Source organism: Paroedura picta, chromosome 10 (genome assembly GCF_049243985.1).
Source record: "Paroedura picta isolate Pp20150507F chromosome 10, Ppicta_v3.0, whole genome shotgun sequence".
NCBI classification, from domain to species: domain Eukaryota; kingdom Metazoa; phylum Chordata; class Lepidosauria; order Squamata; family Gekkonidae; genus Paroedura; species Paroedura picta.
The window spans coordinates 18596435-18614319 of record NC_135378.1 but is presented as its reverse complement, the minus strand read 5'-3'; the positions used below and the strand labels follow the sequence as shown (position 1 = coordinate 18614319).

The 17885-nt window shown below is 45.2% G+C and overlaps 1 protein-coding gene across 9 annotated transcripts in view; it reads left to right on the top strand.

The window, feature by feature from the left end:
- The first annotated feature begins 195 nt into the window (after positions 1–195).
- SLIT2 (slit guidance ligand 2) overlaps positions 196–17885 on the top strand; it is a 350865-nt gene continuing 333175 nt past the window's right edge. For 7 of the 9 annotated variants that reach the window (XM_077301587.1, XM_077301586.1, XM_077301585.1 and 4 more), the window contains exons 1-3: positions 229–590; positions 3285–3356; positions 4537–4608. In XM_077301587.1, coding sequence (XP_077157702.1) covers positions 424–590; positions 3285–3356; positions 4537–4608 — 311 coding nt within the window. In that variant the 5' untranslated portion in view covers positions 229–423. Of the gene's footprint in view, positions 591–3284; positions 3357–4536; positions 4609–17885 lie in introns of all 9 variants that reach the window. The other 2 variants (XM_077301591.1, XM_077301593.1) reach the window with 2 other exon arrangements.

Genomic DNA, 17885 nt, shown 5'->3' with positions numbered 1-17885 from the left:
GTCCGAGTCCGGGTGTGTGTCCGAGCCCGGCATGCGGAGCTGAAGAGCGCGGCTCGGCGGGGAGGATCCGGCTGCAAAGGCTCGGCGGGGCTGTGTCCGCTCGGCAGGCAGGCAGGCGGGCAGGGAAGAGGGAGGGAGGCGGGAAGGGGCCACCAGCGCCAGGCCCCCCGCCCCACCCCACCCCACACCCCCCGGCGGGACCCGCAGCTCCGCTCCGCCCCGCGGCCAAGGAGGGCTGCCAAAGCTTCGCCTCCGCGCACCCGCCTCGACGTCGTTCGGCTCGCCTGGCCGGCGGGGAGGGGATTGCTTGTTCGGCGGCACCTTTCGGACTCGGCGGCCGGGCCGGGCCGGGGGAGGGCTCGCGCGCCTCTGCGCCTTCTCCCGTCTGCGGCCGGCGGATCGCCCTGCGCGGAGGAGCCGACGATGCGGCGGCCGCCGGCGCTGGCTTGGCTCTGCCTGCTGCTCCGTCTCGGCGCGCTGGCGCCGCAGCCCTGCCCGGCTCCTTGCTCCTGCGCCGGCAGCACGGTGGACTGTCACGGGCTGGCGCTGCGCAGCGTCCCCAGGAACGTCCCTCGCAACACCGAGAGGCTGTAAGTGGCACTGACCCTCCCCTCCCTTCCCCAGATAACAGGTCTCGGAGGCACCGGGCGCACCTTGCGGGGACCAGGCGGGCGGGAGGGCGGGCGGGACGGAGGCCTGACGCCCAGGATGGCACCGGCGGCCGCGCAGCCCACCCGGGGCGAGGTGCGCCTTTCGCCTCGCTCCGTATCCTCCCCACCCCCAGATCCGGATTGCTTCCCACCCACCCACCCCCCTTCCATTCCCTTCCCCCTCCCCCAATTGGGTCCCGTGCGAATGGCACATCGATCCGCTCCCTCCTGGCCGGATCCATCCATTTCCCCGGCCTCCCTTTGCCTCCGGCCTGGCCCTTTTTTAGGGGATGACCTCCGCAGGATCCCGTTGCCCTCGTCCTTCTTTCGCTTCCTTGACTTTGGGGGTGGCTGGGTTAGGGACCTTTATTTATGTTCGGCTTGACAGACGGTCCCTTCGGAGCGCCTCGCCCGGGCTTGGAGGGGGGCTGCGGACGGTGGTGCCCGCCTGCCCGCCGGCTTATTGATCTGGGGACTCCCCACTGGCCCGCGCGCCCTTCCCCTGCAATTCTCATTAAGGCTGGTCGGGGAAAGGGGTCGGAGACATGAAAGCGCCGAGCCATTCGTTCCAGCGCTTTGCTCCTTCCCCGGGAAACGGTAATAAGGCAAACACGCTGCGGCTTGGTAATTTGGGTCAGGAGGAGACCATGTGTGGAGATGGCGCTTCCCCCCCCCACCTCCTCCCCACCCCCAGCCCCGGCTTCCTGCATCTCTTTTTCGTGCCCCCCCTCCCCTCCAGCCCTTCTCCCTTTTGCAATCGATGGAAAGGCATCCTGGGCCGATGGGGGGGGGGGGTAGGAAACTTTCCCCCCTCCCTACAGCAATTTAACTGGGAGATTTGCACTGAGGAGGAGGGGAGAACCATTTTTGGAACTGCTGGGCCTGGAAGGAAACCTCACTCAAGGCGAGATGGATTCCAGCCCTCTTGTCCCTACCCATGAATTGCATTAGCTTTTTAAAGAATAAAGATAATATCTTTTCCCCCTTACCTTGGCACAGGCAGGGTTAAACTGGACTTGAATTGTTACAAGGGAGGCTCTTGAGATAGCCAGGAAAGTTACTTAAATCATTCCCTCCTTTATTATTTTGTAATATGCACACAAGTTGGCTGGAGCGGATTGTCACATTTTGGGGGGCATGACACTCCGAGCAGCTAGAAGTATCCTAACCATTTTTTTTCTTGTCTGGTCTTCTCATTTTACAAATGTTTCTCAGTGGCTGTTTACTGCCTGGGATTTTGGGTGTACTTGAATACCCAAACTGTCCAGGAAGTTCAAATGTTCAGGTATAAAGAGGAATGATAGGCTGGCACTTAACTTGACTGTTTATAACTTCAGTAAGTCAAGCAGGCCACTTCCTGGCTATTAAAATCTTTCGATTACATTTAAGGATGTTCTTCCAAAGTCACAATGATTTTTGTTGTTTTAAAATGGGAAGTCGCCAGCATTTCTGTAAAAAAAAAATTTTTTTTTTTGCTTTAAATTTTTTTAAAATGCTGAACTTTAGGAGAGGGGAAGATCTGCCTAAATCATTTGAGATTCCTCCCCGGTCTATTTGGTGGAAGTTCTTTTTCCCATCATATCTTTCCCAGATAACCTACGAGGCAATTAGGGTTCATTTCTACGAGAAGGGCGTAAACGTGTCTCAAACCATGTGATCAAAGTGAAGTCAAGCTAATCTATTTGGCCTTTAGTTAACTGATAACGGACAAAGATGGACACATTTAGATCCTGGACAAAAATATCGGATCAAGTCGCCAGTTACAGCTCAGATGCAGACTGAGGTTTTCATACTGTCACTGCAAATTGCACGATATAGTTAAAGTTTCTCAAATTAAAGGAGGAAATTTACCTTGCTAAAACCACAAATATGGGATTAATGTTGAGAGGGAATGCAGAACTCTGATCATAGCGTTTTTTAAACTCCCTAAATTGTTTCCTTAAGGAGGCTTAAACGTGTCGGGGCAATGGAGTTGTAGGAACTGCCAGAAGTTTTTGACAAACCATGACCACCAAAACCGTTCTGAGAAAGCTGTCAGAGATATTATAAGACCCTTTCCTTGTTCCTGGTGTCCCATTTGCTAAGTGTTCATGGGCCAGCTCTTATTCTGTAGGATATGCAAAGTTGGTGGGGAAGTTGTGGTGATTCTCGTCTGAAACACATAGTAGGACAAGTAGGCCTAGGAAAATCCCCCTAATCTCAGTGGGCTCTGGATTTGCTTTTCTGAACAAGTCAAGATATGTGTTGATTTCATGTCTGTTACACTCCCTGTATTCATGAAGACACTACGCTAACAAGTTAAGATGGCAGTGGACTAGTTTTTTCATTGTAATGATTCTTATAATCAAAGCCAGACTTATTGGTGTAAGATCTTGGAGTTATTCCCTCCCCTGTTTTCCAGTGGATTATATCTAAATGATTGAGGAGGGCAACTTTTTAAGAGAGGGAGACTGTGTGTGTGAGAGAGTGAAATTATTGTCCCCTTTGGGAATTCACACCAAGATAGGAGTGAGCACTGATGCACATATGTGATAAAAAAAGTTTGGTTCCAATAAAATGTTTCAGGCTAAAGTCGAAACAGTATAACCAGCAGTCGCAGAATGTTTTTCCTGCTTACCATGTTGTTCTTCTTAGGGATCTTAATGGAAATAATATCACAAGGATCACCAAGACTGATTTTGCTGGCCTGAGGCACCTTCGCGTTCTGTAAGTTGAGTTGCCCTTGTGCATGTTTTAATGTGTTGTTACTCCCTGCCGCAGATGTAAAGTCCTCTGCAAACTAACTTCTCTTAACAAACAAGCCTAATTCTTTACTTAACCTCTGAAATAACAGCATCTAAACTTACACGGCATGAGAAAAAGCAGTTGGGAGATGACATAAAAAATTGGATGACTGCCACAGTGGCAGTGCTGTATTTTAGCCACTTGTGGCTTTATGCTTTTCCTCAAATCTATAAATACAGCAAAATATCTGCCGTTCGGAAACCAAATAAACTTGAGCAAGCCTGGCAGGAAAAAAGGAAGAGAATATTTTGGATTTTTTTTTTGTGAAGACTGAAATAAATTGAATGCATTGCTGCAATAGGCTTGGATGTGAAAAATGCATTTTGAACTTAGATTTTGGCTTGGAACAAAAAGTAAACTAAAGAGAAAAATGTTTCTGACATGACTCTGTTCCAACTTCTGATGACATTGATTTCAAATGCAAAATAGTTTTATTGGCCATTTAGATATTCTTTAATCTCCCTTGTTTTGTTAATAGTTCGTAGGGCATGTTTATTTTTAAAGGTTGGGCTTAAGAAAATGGGATTGTAGTGATTGCTGTTTCATAATAATAGAAAATGCTTGTAAATCGGGAAGGAACTAGCTTGGCTCATTTTGACCATTCCCCTAAAAATGAAGAATTGCAACCTTCTTGGTGCAAGCAGCTCATTTCCTCCTTTGCAAAACAATTATGAAATACACTTTAAAATGCCGTGTACATTTCAACTGCCCTCCCTCCCAAACACTTCTTGTGTAGTTAACATTACAACTTTGTTATCAAAACAGTAGCTTGTTTCCTTGCTCCTTAGGTAAGGGGTTTTATTTTTCTCACCTTTGACCTTCAAGTTCTTGAGCAGGTTTAAAGTCTCATTTTTAAGAATGGAATGGGTATTCCACCTCAACCCCCCTCCCCCCAAAAAAAACCCATATGTCACAGTTGAGAGTAAGGTGACAGGTCTTAAACACATTAAATTGGATGTGAAGTCTCAGGCTAGAGTGCGAATTACAGAGTTAATAAAGGGGAGAGGATTGCATGCTTCCCCATTCCCGAAATGCAGTAATAACAGGTGTTAATCGCTGTTTGATTGCTGGCTCCTTTAAAACTCTTCACTTTGATTTGCAGTCAGCTCATGGAAAACAAGATTAGTACCATTGAGAGGGGAGCGTTCCAGGATTTGAAAGAGCTGGAGAGGCTGTAAGTATTTTTATTATTATTATTATTAATTCAAAAAATTACACAACAAGTCGGTATGAAGTCTCTTCCCTCCCCCTCCCCCCCTATTCGACTCTGTGTTAAACCACTGGGATTTGTTCACACTCTTGAATTACTTCTTGGAAGACAGAATAAAATTCTGCAGTTGACTCCTGGTGTTATGTGGCTTTAGAATCCAAACTGAAATTTCTGGTTTTAAAAAGGGCTGCAGAGAGACCAACCTGCCAGTTGCAGCAATGTAAACATGGGGATAATTTCTTTGGATCCGCTGCCATTTGCGGGATGTTTTTTTCAGTGACAGTGTGGATTGAATGTGTGCTTTGTTCCTCCACTGAAACTTTACCAGTGCATATATTTGGGTTTTTTAATTGTATGGATGCAGAAGAACAAAACTTGGGTAAGATTAAAAATCGTCCATTAAAGGCAGTGTAAGCAAGGCCTGTAAATCATGGGTTAATGTAACAATATGCAAACTTGTTTGTGGGTGGGCAGTAAGAAGCCGACAAAAAGTTTCATAAGGGCCTGATCAGTAAATGTTTAATTCAACGCCCCCCTCATTTGTTGTGTTATGTCTACATTTCTTCTGACGTTTTATTTCTGTTGTGTGAGTATTGCATTTTTCTGGCTCTCGTAACTGCAGTATTTTGTCCTTGGGGAATGCACTTCGACACAGGCATGATTTTATGAATTTTTGGACATTTAGTTCTCAGTTGGTGTACTTCCATGTTGTACAGTTCTTGAGTATGTGTTCCCACTGGCGACCTCAGCATGTCCCTTTGCTTACGTGGATATTTTGGGGAAACTTGAAGAAGAAAAAAAGAAGCTTTTGTGAGGCTGAATTAACAACAAGAAGTGGGCATCTGTTTTATTCTTTCTCCCCCATCCCCTCCAAATTGTCTTTCTGTATAGCAAGGAACTTTCAGTAATGCCATTTAAATGTTGGAAAGTCTTGGGCTAGCATGTTATTGATTGGCAAAGCTGCCAACATTTTTGAAGTTAGGGTGGAATGTAAATTCAGAAAGAAAGAAAGAAAGAAAGAAAGAAAGAAAGAAAGAAAGAAAGAAAGAAAGAAAGAAAGAAAGAAAGAAAGAAAGAAAGAAAGAAAGAAAGAAAGAAAGAAAGAAAGAAAGAGATGAATTTCTGTTTCAGTTGTGTGTGGGGGGAAGGCATTTGAAGAAATATTAATGTCCTATAATCTTTAATCATGCGCTGTTGTAAGCTTTTCACGAAACTGTTGTTTGAGTGCTGGTTAAAGCTATTCAAAATACATGTTTTGTGAGTTGTTGATTTTATATATTTCGTTCATATCTGTCGGAGATCCGTCATATGTTCCTTTGCTGAGCATTAGGGCTCAGTTCTGCCGGGTTATGCTTCCCTGGTGCCACAGGTTACATAAGATCTGTATTGATGCTCCTGAAATCAGAGTAGTTGGATCAGTTTCCTGTTCCATGTCGTATTTTTGAACTGGGTGTGCAATTTCCTGCTGCCTTTCAAGAATGAAGTTTGTCATTCCCCCGTTAGGATGGTCGTTAGTTGAAGTTCTTGTGCAGAGCTTGTTTCAATAAATGTTAGCTGCTAGCACGTGATCCTTGATATCTGAAAATGGGCATTTCCAGAAAGTTTTTTTCACGTGGGACGGTTGTAAAGCTGAAATGTACATACGTTTTGAGAAGTTGTTAAGTCCCATGCATGCATAGCTGTTACCTGGTGTAAGCTGGTTGCTAAATACTTGGTCATAAGCATACCTTGTCAGTTGCCCTGCTAACTGCATTTTCAGAAATGTCATTTCAGTTGGCCGTGAGTAGGATTGTACCCAGTGTCCAAATTGTAAAGCCTCCTATACATTTGATTTATATTGATATCTCCTTTCAGGGTTTTTTTTTTGGGGGGGGGGGTAAGAATTTAACATCAAATCATGATTGCTTTTATATAAAACAAATGAAGGTGTTCCCATGACTTAAAGTAGAGCAGCGGTTCTCAACCTGGGGCTCGGGACCCCTTTGGGGTTCGAACGACCCTTTCACAGGAGTTGTGGCAGGCCAAGCAGCTTGGCCAGGAGGGAGGGGCGCCAGCCACACAACAGCCTTGCGGGGTAGATCGAGATAGAGCGTTCGTCTGTCTGGAGCAGCGGAAAAGAGCGAGATCGGTATGGTGGGACAAGAGCCAGAACTGAACTGAGAAATCCGGGGGGGGGGGGATTTTATATACAATCATAAACAATGGATCTTCACGCCATTGGTCAGTTTCGTTTTAATCTCTGTGAAGGAACACTTGCATAATTTCATGGTTGGGGGTCACCACAACATGAGGAACTGTATTAAAGGGGTGAGGCATTAGGAAGGTTGAGAACCACTGCAATGGAGTATAAAGAGGGGGGAGTTGGGTGTGATACAAAGCAAAAAGAGGGTGTGACATTTCCGTGACCAGGTTCTGATACTGGAAGTTGGCCTAGCTAAATGGATGGCTGAAAACAAAATGCCCTCCCTAACGCTATTTTAGTTCTATAGAACAAAGTCGGAGTCCAGTAGCACCTTTAAAACCAATCAAGTTTACTTCTGGTCATAAGCTTCCGGGTTCATGCAAAAGCCAGGATTAAACTGTGGGTCTTCAAGGTGGCACTGGACTCAAAACTTTGTTCTGTTGCTTCAGATCTCTATGGCAAGCCACTTGAATCTCAGTTCTTCTATATTGCATGCTGGCTTTGCATGTGAGTGAGGTATCTGGCCCTTGTTTACAAAGGCAGGTCTATTGGCACTGCATTTAGTTTGGCTCTAGGGGTAGAACTGGCACATCAGAAACCGCTGCCCTTTCCTCCTGGGAACAGCTGTCCAGTATCTTGAATGAAACAGGCCCAGAAGTTGTTCAAAGGTTCATCTTTCTTCACTTTCCAGATATTTTTTCCCCTTACCCATGTCATGCTAGCAGCGTCACAGGTTTCTTTTCAGTGTAAGGCTCAAAATATGTGTTCCAGTGTGACAGAAGGGATTATAATTTTGAATGAAACCTAGTATATTTAAGATCTTTAAAAGCCATCCCCCACTGTTGGCTCATCCGATAGAGGCATGTTTGTTGTCTGACAGCCAAGTCATCTTTTTGGATTCTGGCATTAGTATTTCCTAAGAAATCCACTGATGCATTCATCAGACATTTCCTTTGTCATGCACATAGCATATCAAAGGCTTTGTGTTCACATGCAGAATATTTTCATACAAAGCTCTTTTTTTTTTTAGCAAACTAATCTAGCTATAGTGACACTCCTTTAGACTTATTAAATTGTCGTGGCATAGTGAATAGCCTTGGCTCTAAAGTGTTCTGTGGTTGATGGGTTTATTACAATTGGGACTGATGTTGTAAGATTTTTCAGAGCTGGCCTCCTTATGATCCTGCTGCGCATCGCATGTGTATATGTTAGCTCTTACTATGTTATCTTAGTAACAGCAAGCATACATTTAGAAGCAAAGTGTGTGTGATAATTCACATAGTCTACCATCTCCACTCACCATAAGGATTTTTGATGCCCCTGCATTGTTACTTTATATGTAGTGTAGTAATGAGGTTGTCATGGGATTTTTCTAACTTCTCTGTTGTACAAGTGTGCTTCCAGGTAGAGACCATGACATCTCTTTGAGCATCGTCTTCCCATGGCCTAAAGAGCAGAAGGCAGCAATTGATACCTACAGCCACAGATTTCAAGGGTCCCCTCGAATCCCATGACAACCAAATATAGTGGGAATAACACTTATGGCCAGGACTGGGTGGGATGGGTGATACCATGAAGACCACTGAACTTTCATTTAGAAGGCCCACATTGTTACCTGACATAGACCTTTCTCCTGAATTTATGATGTGTAATTAGTAATTCTAGGAGACAAAGCTTTGCGAGAATGGCAGCAAGTGAGAATTTCTCCCAATTTATATGGGGGGAGTATCTAGTAAAAAATCTCAGGCAGAGGCAGCTTTAGAAAGCAATACAAAGGTTTGAAAACAAAAAGTCCCTGTCATGCAAGCACACAAATTTAAACGAACGCATACACAGAGGAAATAAAAGAGGTGATTGTTTGTGATAGGGGGATGAAAGTTGGGTCAGAGAAAGTTACAATTACCATCTAATATGCAGAGAGTCCAGTACTGGGGAAAAGGAGAAGCAGCAACAGCCCAACCTGCAGGCTGGGTTCACGTACAGAGACCCAGAACATGAGGCAAAGATAGCTGCTGTTTGCCTCCTTTTTAGCTGATGTTTGCCTCCTGTTTGCCTTCGGTTTGTATCTCCAGGTTAAGATTGGGCGCAGCAGCCCTATAACAATGTCTTGATGTGATTAATGGCGCAAAATTAAAGTAAAAAAGTAACATTCTGGCCAGGTGTCCTGATAATGAAAACATGATGTCATCAGAGATGTCTCAATCTGCAACAGTCCCTAGTAATGCCTGGGGAAGTCCTGAGGAAGGATATCCAAGCCAAAACCAAAAAGGTGCGAACGGTCTACCTTAACAGGTCCTTAATTGCATATGGAAGCTTGACATTTCTGGGGAAGGCTTGAATGGGAATTTGGACCAGGGAGTGTATGCTTTGGGTGGAGCAGGAACGAAAAACATTTAGCCAAAGATGGGATTAGAAGACCTTCTGTGGCAGGCCATAGTCTTGCGGATAATACATCACTGCTGTGTTGGGAAAGTGACAAATTGGCAATTGGGGCATATCCTAGGTCAATTGACAGGTTACCTGCTATACAAAATGGAGTCTGGCTGGAGTGTACCTTTTTCCATATTTGTTTGTTTGCAGTTATTGGTGTTCAGTCTTGGGCTGAAACTGACACATTCTGGTACATTTTCAGTCCATAAAGGTGATGACCAAGCCATAGCAAGGTGCAGGCATGCTTAGTGAAGGGTCTTTGTAGACAAACTAGTACTCCTAGATTAAGTTCCCTGCTTGGAGAAGGCACAAAAGACTCCATAGGTGCAATACTGGAAGACACCATATTTTAGTCCTTGATGAAGGGTGGGTTTTTTTGGGGGGAAAGACAGAGATTTCATGTGGATAATGCATGGGTGTTGACATATGAAAGACAAGTGGGTTGTAGATCCAATCAAACTTGAACTCTTCCTAGAAGCTAAAATGACCATAGGCTATCGTATTGTGGTCACTTTGTGAAAAGCCAAGAGTCACTGGAAGAGTCAATCGTGCTAGGAAATATTGTAGGTAGCAGGAAAAGGAAGAGACCTAGCATGAAAAGGATTGACTCAAGGAAGCCACCGCCTACAGTTTGCAGATCTGAACAACGGTAGGGTGTTTTGAAAGTAATTCATTTGTAGGGTCATAAGTTACTTGTTGCCACTCCACACACACATGCACATACACTATGTCTGCTGCAATGGCAGCTACAGGAGGTGACATAGTTGGCTAGTCTCTTGCTGCAAAGATTGCAGTGAGAAACAGGAGATGGAGGTTCAACCACTACCCCTAGAACATAAATATGTGACCTCCACAGGGCACATCAGATCTTTTGGGGAGCCTGCCATCAGCAGCATCAAATTTTGATGGAAAAGGGGGCAGGATGCAGGATTAGAACATACCCTGGTCTACAACAGCAGAACCCACCCCTTACGGGGACCGAGCCCTTTACAGTCTCTGTGTGCTCCCTTCTCAGTATGGGGCCATGGTGCATTGGTTTACCATTCGAGAGGACCCAGGTTATGCTATCCGTTCTCAGAAGAAAAAGCTAAGAAGCCTCCACTAGAGGTGTGCATAAGAAAATCACCAAGCTGAAGGTATATACAGAACAGGCTAGTTCAGGTCAGTACAGTGATTTTCTGGACTGATATTGCAAATCCAGGGTTGTTTGTGTAATAAAGCTCCCTTCCCTGAAAGAATCAGTGCTTTTGTTTTTGTGTGTGGATGTTTACCAGCAAAACAGCATGCACGCTGTCTTTTTCTTTGATTCTACTTGTTTCCAGGCACTGGCATGTTGCTTCCAATCAGATTCTTGCAAGGGTGGAGCATAGAGACGAAGGAGGAGCATGTTGGGGTAGAGTCATTTTGTTCTTTGCAAATACTACGACTGGTAAAATACAGAGCTGGGGCAGCTTGCTCAGGGACCTATTGAGTTTGAGTTCTTTGTCCAATTTGCTTGAAACATGAGGGTTCTTTAGGATAGTGGTCCCCAACCACCGGGCTGATGCTCCCTCTCCCCGCTCCCCCCTGCAGTAAGAAACTTACCAGGCTGTAAGCTTGCGGCCCAGCAAGCTTCTTACTGTGGGAGGGGGGAGGAGAGGAAAATAGGGCTGCGCACACGCATTGCGCATGCATGGCCGGGTCGCGCATGTGCGGCCGGGCAATCGCCCTCCTTGCTGCCACCGGTCCGCAGCCTGAAAAAGGTTGGGGACCACTGCTTTAGGACATACAGCGCCCACTGCACTGCAATTTTGATGCCATTTGGTTGAAAAAACAGCCACTCTAGCCTTCCTGAAATTACCCCCTAGGAAATAATGTCCAACTAACAGGATGGGATTGGGAAGGGGGAGTCTGCAATTGTAGAGATGTGCAAAAATGAATGACAAGAATGCCTGCTGGGAACACTGGGAGAGTCCTGCTTCCTGAAGACCCATTAGATATAATGGAAGCCAGGAATGCCAGTTGATTTGCAATGAAGTTGCAGTGTGTAAAGCAAGGAGTGGCCAGACTGTAGCTCTCCAGATGTCCATGGACTTACAATTCCGATGACCCCCCCCCCCCATCAGCATAGGAATTGTAGTACACGGACACCTGAAGATCCAGTTTGGCCACCCCTGCTTTAAAGTAACCTGCTCTGGGCCTGGATGGACAGCCTTCAGAGTGCAAGAATTTTGAGGTATACTGTGTTGCTCTGCAGTGGAACAGCTGAAGTTGAATCCAATAGCACCTTAAAGACCAACAAGACTTTGTAGAATAATCATCCTGAACTGGTAATGTCCTGCCTGAAAGTAGCAACTGTGTCTCTCAGATCTCCCTCCAAATTCAGATTTAGATTTCTAGTGACGTCTTTCTGCACCTCTCTGGTGCCTCTTCCCCCCTCCACATTCCTGAGTTGACTGCATTATCAGCTGGAATGGCTGACACATAGATTGTCACTTCATAGAGATAGTAGTCTGTTTAGCTTGGACTCGAGGGTTCATTTGGAATAGCCTCTTCACCACATCCACTATCTCTCTGATGCTCATTTGATGGAATGATGATTTCCCCTGGACATCTCTGCTATCTGTTCCCCTTTGCTGCCCATGAAGACAGTTATGCTGGGGTTTGTGGGAAAGGGACTGCAGGGAAGAAAGAAATCAGACAAGGTCCCCCAATTTGTCATGCACTTTTCAAAAGACACTGGAACCATTGAAGGGAATTTTTGGCAACACCATATGGGAGACTGTCTCCCTCACTAGCTGCTGCTTCTGCTGCAGACACACTCCATGAGAGCACATATAATAAAACTTCTTCTGCTCCATTTACAACCATTCTGGGCTCTGTTTGAATTGCTGAGCTCCGTTTGCAAGACACTTGGGCACAGAATACAGTGGAAGATTCAGATAAGGCCTTGGGTGGGGTTGTCATATATATTTTCTATAGTTTCAAAACCTTTCAACAAAGGGGGGAAAGCAGTGATTTTCCCAAGTAACAAGCAAGTTTTACTACTTTTCAAAACTTATTTAATGCAGCTTTAGCTGGCTTTTCCTCCAAGGAATTCAGGGCATCTCCTACCATTGTTTTGTTCTCTGTTTTTATCCTAGCAATAATATGCATGGCTGCATATCGGGAGTTCGAACTCAGTCCCTAGTCCTTGTTCGGCACCTTAATTTGGGATCTCAACTTGTTGACAAGTTGTCTTTGGCATTTGCAGAGGCCATCTTCCACTATCCTTACACAAGATGCAGACCACGAACCAAGCTCATCAGAGCTTCTCCTAAAGCAGTCATGGCTGCTCGTCAAGGAGCAAGGCGCTGCTCCGAATGGCACTCCGAATGGCACTCAATGTGCTGCTCAGAATAGGCACAGCTGGCAGACATGTCCCTCTGGGTGTCACATGTGGGAGTGTCAAAAGAATGTTGGTGTCGCAGCTCCTAATGAGCCTGGAGCCATGAGCAGCAGGAACCCCAGGGGGAAAGTACTCTAGGTAGCTCTGTAGACATGGGTTTGAGTCCTGCTGGCCAGGATGGAGGAAGGCAGACTTTGGAATAGCGATATGGAAGCAGATGAATGCACAGTCAGCAAAGGCTGTTTTGTCCCCATAGTAGCACACTGGGGAAGGCCGATGGGAGCTCTGATTCACAGGAAGGAGGTTGTAGGCCAGAAGAGGAAGAGGAGAGGAAGAAAAAGAACTTTGCCGTGTCTGGGATACCATGATGGATTTCGATAAGTGGGATTGTCCACTCTCTTAGTCCAGGAGGACTCCTATACCTCTGCAAGTTTCATGGATTGATGACAACTGTAAGGGTGGTTTTTCTAGCTTCAATCAAGATTTAATCAAGGGTTTTCTTATTAGATTATTGATAGCTCTTGTCAAGTGAACCCCAGAATTCCTAAAACACCTAGAGTGGCAGATATCATAGAGGGGATTTTATGTGAAAGAAAGATCTTGATATAATGTTCTCAAAGAATCTCGCATTAAAAGACCAGGAGGTAGGAGAGCGTCTGCCTGTCTGAGTAGGCGATACTGTGCTTGATGCTCTGAATCATGATAAGGCAGCTTCACATGTGGGATTATAACACAGCAGAGCAGGGGTGACTGTGGTCGGTTTAAAAGTGGGGATTTTCCATCCTTTCCTACTTGTGTGGGGAGCAATGACTTGAACCCTCCTACTTTGAAAGAATGGCGCGCCTGGGTCGAGAAATGTCTGTGTACCTGTAAAGGTTCCAAGCAAAGAAGTGTTAGGCAAGTGTAGATTCCTTTGCCTGTTCCCTCTGTGGGGCTGAGGGCCTTCTGTGCATTTCTTGTTACCACCGTACCAGGCTAAGTGCCCCCCATGCTCTATGGTAATCAGAAACTGCTAGGTATTTGGCATAGGCTGGGATGGTTGGAGATAGAAGAATGCCACAAATTTGACTGGAACATATTCTCTGAGCTCGTATAGCTGATCTGACATAGTATACTTCCTTTATATAATTCTTGATAATTAGTGGAGAATCGCTTTCCCCAAATCTCAATATATTGTCCAATGTGGAGCCAAGACAAAGATACTTTCTTGTCTGTTTCTTGCATCCAGTAGGAACAGAAGTTATTTTGATTAAGCTCAGAGAGAAGTCCACCTTTCTTTGTTGAAAAAGAATCAGAATCATACAGAGCTGGAAGAGACCATCAACGACCATCAAGTCTCGCCCCCCACCTTCTCAGAGACTTATAAATCACACAGGCCTGACAGGTGCTCATCCAATCTCCTCCTAAAAACTTCCAATGGAGACTCCACCACCCTCCAAAACACTGTTTCATCTACAAACAGCCCACACAATCAGAAATGTTTTCTGGTAAAGGTAAAGGTATCCCCTGTGCAAGCACCGGGTCATGTCTGACCCTTGGGGTGATGCCCTCTAGCGTTTTCATGGCAGACTCAATATGGGGTGGTTTGCCAGTGCCTTCCCCAGTCATTACCGTTTACCCCCCAGCAAGCTGGGTACTTAAGTGGAATTTCCTTTTCTGTCATTTGAACTTGTTGCTCTCAGTCTCTAAAGCTGCAGTAAACAGGTTGTCTTTTCAGCATGTGTGCCTCTTCCATAGATAAACACAGCCATGATATCACCCCTTGCCCTCTTCCTTTCCAAGCCACACATACCCACCTCTCTCAATCTCATAAGGCATGGATTCCATCTTAAGTCATTCTTCTCTAAACATGTTCCATCATGGGAATATCCTTGAACTGTGGGCCCCACAGTATACCCAATGAGGTCCAACCAATGAAGAATTGAGTGGTATTGTTACTTCCCTTGCTCTACATGCTATGCTCTTAGCAATGCAGCCTAATATCACATTAGCTTTCTTAGCTGCCATATTGCACTGTTGGCTCAGATTCATCTTATTGTCTACCAGAACGTGTAAGTCCCTTCAACATCAAGCCAGGTTGTGGTGCATAAATACAAGATGAGGGATACCTGGCTTGACTTTTAAAATGACTTTTAACCTGTGTTTCAATGTTTGCAGCCATGCTTTGGCAGAGCCCTGCCCAGTTCTACTCTTAAGGCTATCCCAGCTACACATTGTGGGGTTTCTGTAATACATCACAAGACCTTCAAAGCCTTATGTGGTCTGGGCCCTGCATATCTGAGTGACCTCCTCTCATTCCCCAGATAGCTCTTTGATCACGCAATACCAACCCACTGAGGATCGCTGGCTCCTGCCCAGCGGAACGAGCTCCCAAGCAACATCAGGGCCCTGTCGGAATTTGAACAATTCTGCAGGGCCTGCAAGACTCTTCCTCCAGACCTATGGCTGAGGCCAGCTAGATAATAGCTAGATAAGAACTATAGCAAATATGGGGCCTTCCTCCTGCCCACGCTGCCCTCCTTTCCTCCCTCGTTCCCTCCTTATAGGTTAACTTCTCCTGGCTACAACTTAACCTCAGAAATCAGAACTGATACAACAGTGTTAAATTGTGATTCTGTGTCATTTTATATAATTTGTAACCAGGTTTCATCTCATGAATCATTGTTCTATTGAGATTCTAGACTTGTAAACCACCCCGAGATGGGTAACTGAGAGGGTAATAAGTGAGTCAGTGGGTGGGTAAGTGGGTGGGTGAGGGAATGATTGAGTGAGTGAGGGAGAGAGTGATTGGACATGTGGGTGGGTGAGTGAGTGTGAGAGAGTGAGTGGGTGGCTGGGTGAGTGAATGGGTGGGTGGGTGAGTCAGTGAGAGAGAGAAAGAGAGAGAGGATGGGTGAGTGAGTGAGAGAGTGGATGGCTGGGTAAGTGAGTGAATGGGTGAGTGAGTGGTGTAGAGGCTTATCTAATTGACTCAAAGTTTATGGCAGTTTTAGGTTTGTTCAGACTATAATTGCACTGTATATAGATTCAGGTGGGCAGCCGTATTGGTCTGAAGCAAAAGGACAAACTTAGGGCACACGAAAGCTTATACCAGAATTAAACTCTGTTGGTCTTAACAGTGCCACTAGACACAAAGTTTGTTCTGCAAGGTATCTACTGTGTTAAAGAACATGTAATTGCTACACTACAAAGTACTTTTTTCAGCTGGGAAAACAGAAGCCAATAATAATAAAACAGACAAGAGGAAATGTGTTTAGTTTCCAGACTTAGAAGCATTCTCTTGAAATGAAAGAAATATTTCAAAAACTGGAACCTCTGCTTACTGCAGGTGATTGAAGGCTTGGTGTGAATGCTATGAGCAATAGTTGCCTTCAGCTACCTCTGATGCTTTGAAAACCAGAAAGAAATCCATCTTCATGTCCGCTTCCAATATTTCAAATTACTGCATCATAGGTAAATTGGTCATAAAGATGAACTTCATTCATTCATTCATTCATTCATTCATTCATTCATTCATTCATTCATTCATTCATTCATTCATTCATTCATTCATTCATTCATTCATTCATTCATTCATTCATTGTCATTGACCAGCATCAAAACATAAGTAAAACTGCAGTAACATTATTAAGTTAACAAGCAAGTCACTTAACATCAATCAAGGATTTCTGCACTCTCCTGGCAATATAACAAAACTTTACCACTGAAGAAGAAACAGATTTAACTATCTGAAAGTAAGATGTTAACTATCAGATTGTTGTAATGACTCTGAACTCTTCAGTAGTATTTATTGCTGTATACAGTAAACACCTTGGTACTTAAGAACAATTTGGACAGAATCCATAGTGAGTAATTTGGGAGATGGTAATATTTTCAGTGATAAATTGGTATGTTTTGGAATTATCAGTAGTTTGAATGCACAATGCTGCTTTACACCGAATCAGGCCCTTGGTTCATTAAGGTGAGTATTGTCTACTCAGACTCCAGGGTCTCATGTGGAGGTCTTTCGCATCAACTGCAGCCCAGTCCCTTTCAGCAGAGATACTGGGAATCAGGCCCGGTTTACAGATTTGCAGGGCTCCCAGCACCAGAGCCAGTGGGGCCTTGGCAGAGCACGACTGGGACTGTTCTTTGTGTGCACAAGTAACAGTGGGGCACCCTCCAGGGGATAGTTTGGAACTTTGGAAGCATCTGACACCTTCAGACTTGAGTGTCTGGAGGAAAGGGAAGAGAAATTCTGTGCTAGTTTTCCAGGGCTTTTTCTTGCTTTTCCATCTTTGGCCTTGGACCATTTTGCTGTTGTTAGCTGCGAAGTTGTGTCCGACCCATCGCGACCCCACGGACAATGATCCTTCAGGCCTTCCTGTCCTCTACCATTCCCCGGAGTCCATTTAAGTTTGCACCGACTGCTTAAGTGACTCAATCCAGCCACCTCATTCTCTGTCGTCCCCTTCTTCTTTTGCCCTCAATTGCTCCCAGCATTAGGCTCTTCTCCAGGGAGTCCTTCCTTCTCATGAGGTGGCCAAAGTATTTGAGTTTCATCTTCAGGATCTGGCCTTCTAAGGAGCAGTCAGGGCTGATCTCCTCTAGGACTGACCAGTTTGTTCGCCTTGCAGTCCAAAGGACTCACAAGAGTCTTCTCCAGCACCAGAGTTCAAAAGCCTCAATTCTTTGACGCTCGGCCTTCCTTATGGCCCAAGGGGTTGGGGTTTTGAAGTTCTCTTGGACCATCAGTGGAGAGATGAGAGGGTAGGGTTGCCAGCTTTTGTTGGGAAATTCCTGGAGATTTGGGGAAGACAGGGACCTCAGTGGGGTACAGTGCCATAGAATCCACCCACCAAATCCATCCAGTTACTCCAGAGGAACAGATCTATGTAGCCTGGAGGTAAGCTATAATTCTGGGGGATCCCAAGGCTTAACCTATAAAATGTGCTATTGGAAATAGAGGGTTAGAGCTTGAATCCTGGTGTGCATCTAACCATGTATTAAGCCTTAAAATACCGAAGCCGTAAAATCCCCCCCCCCCCCCGCACACAGACAACTTTGGAATTCTACAAATCACATTCCTGTGTTTCTTTACTGTCATCTGGGATGGGGCTTTCTGGATCAGGGGAAATGAGCTAAATGCACCTCTTCGTTTAAAAAAATGCAGGGGGAAATGAACAAAGATGCTGTTTATATCCAAGCACATGTTAACAGGTGATGTTTTACCCATTAAGCAGAGCTAGGCTTAATTAAGCTGACCTAGGTTCTTCTCCCTTT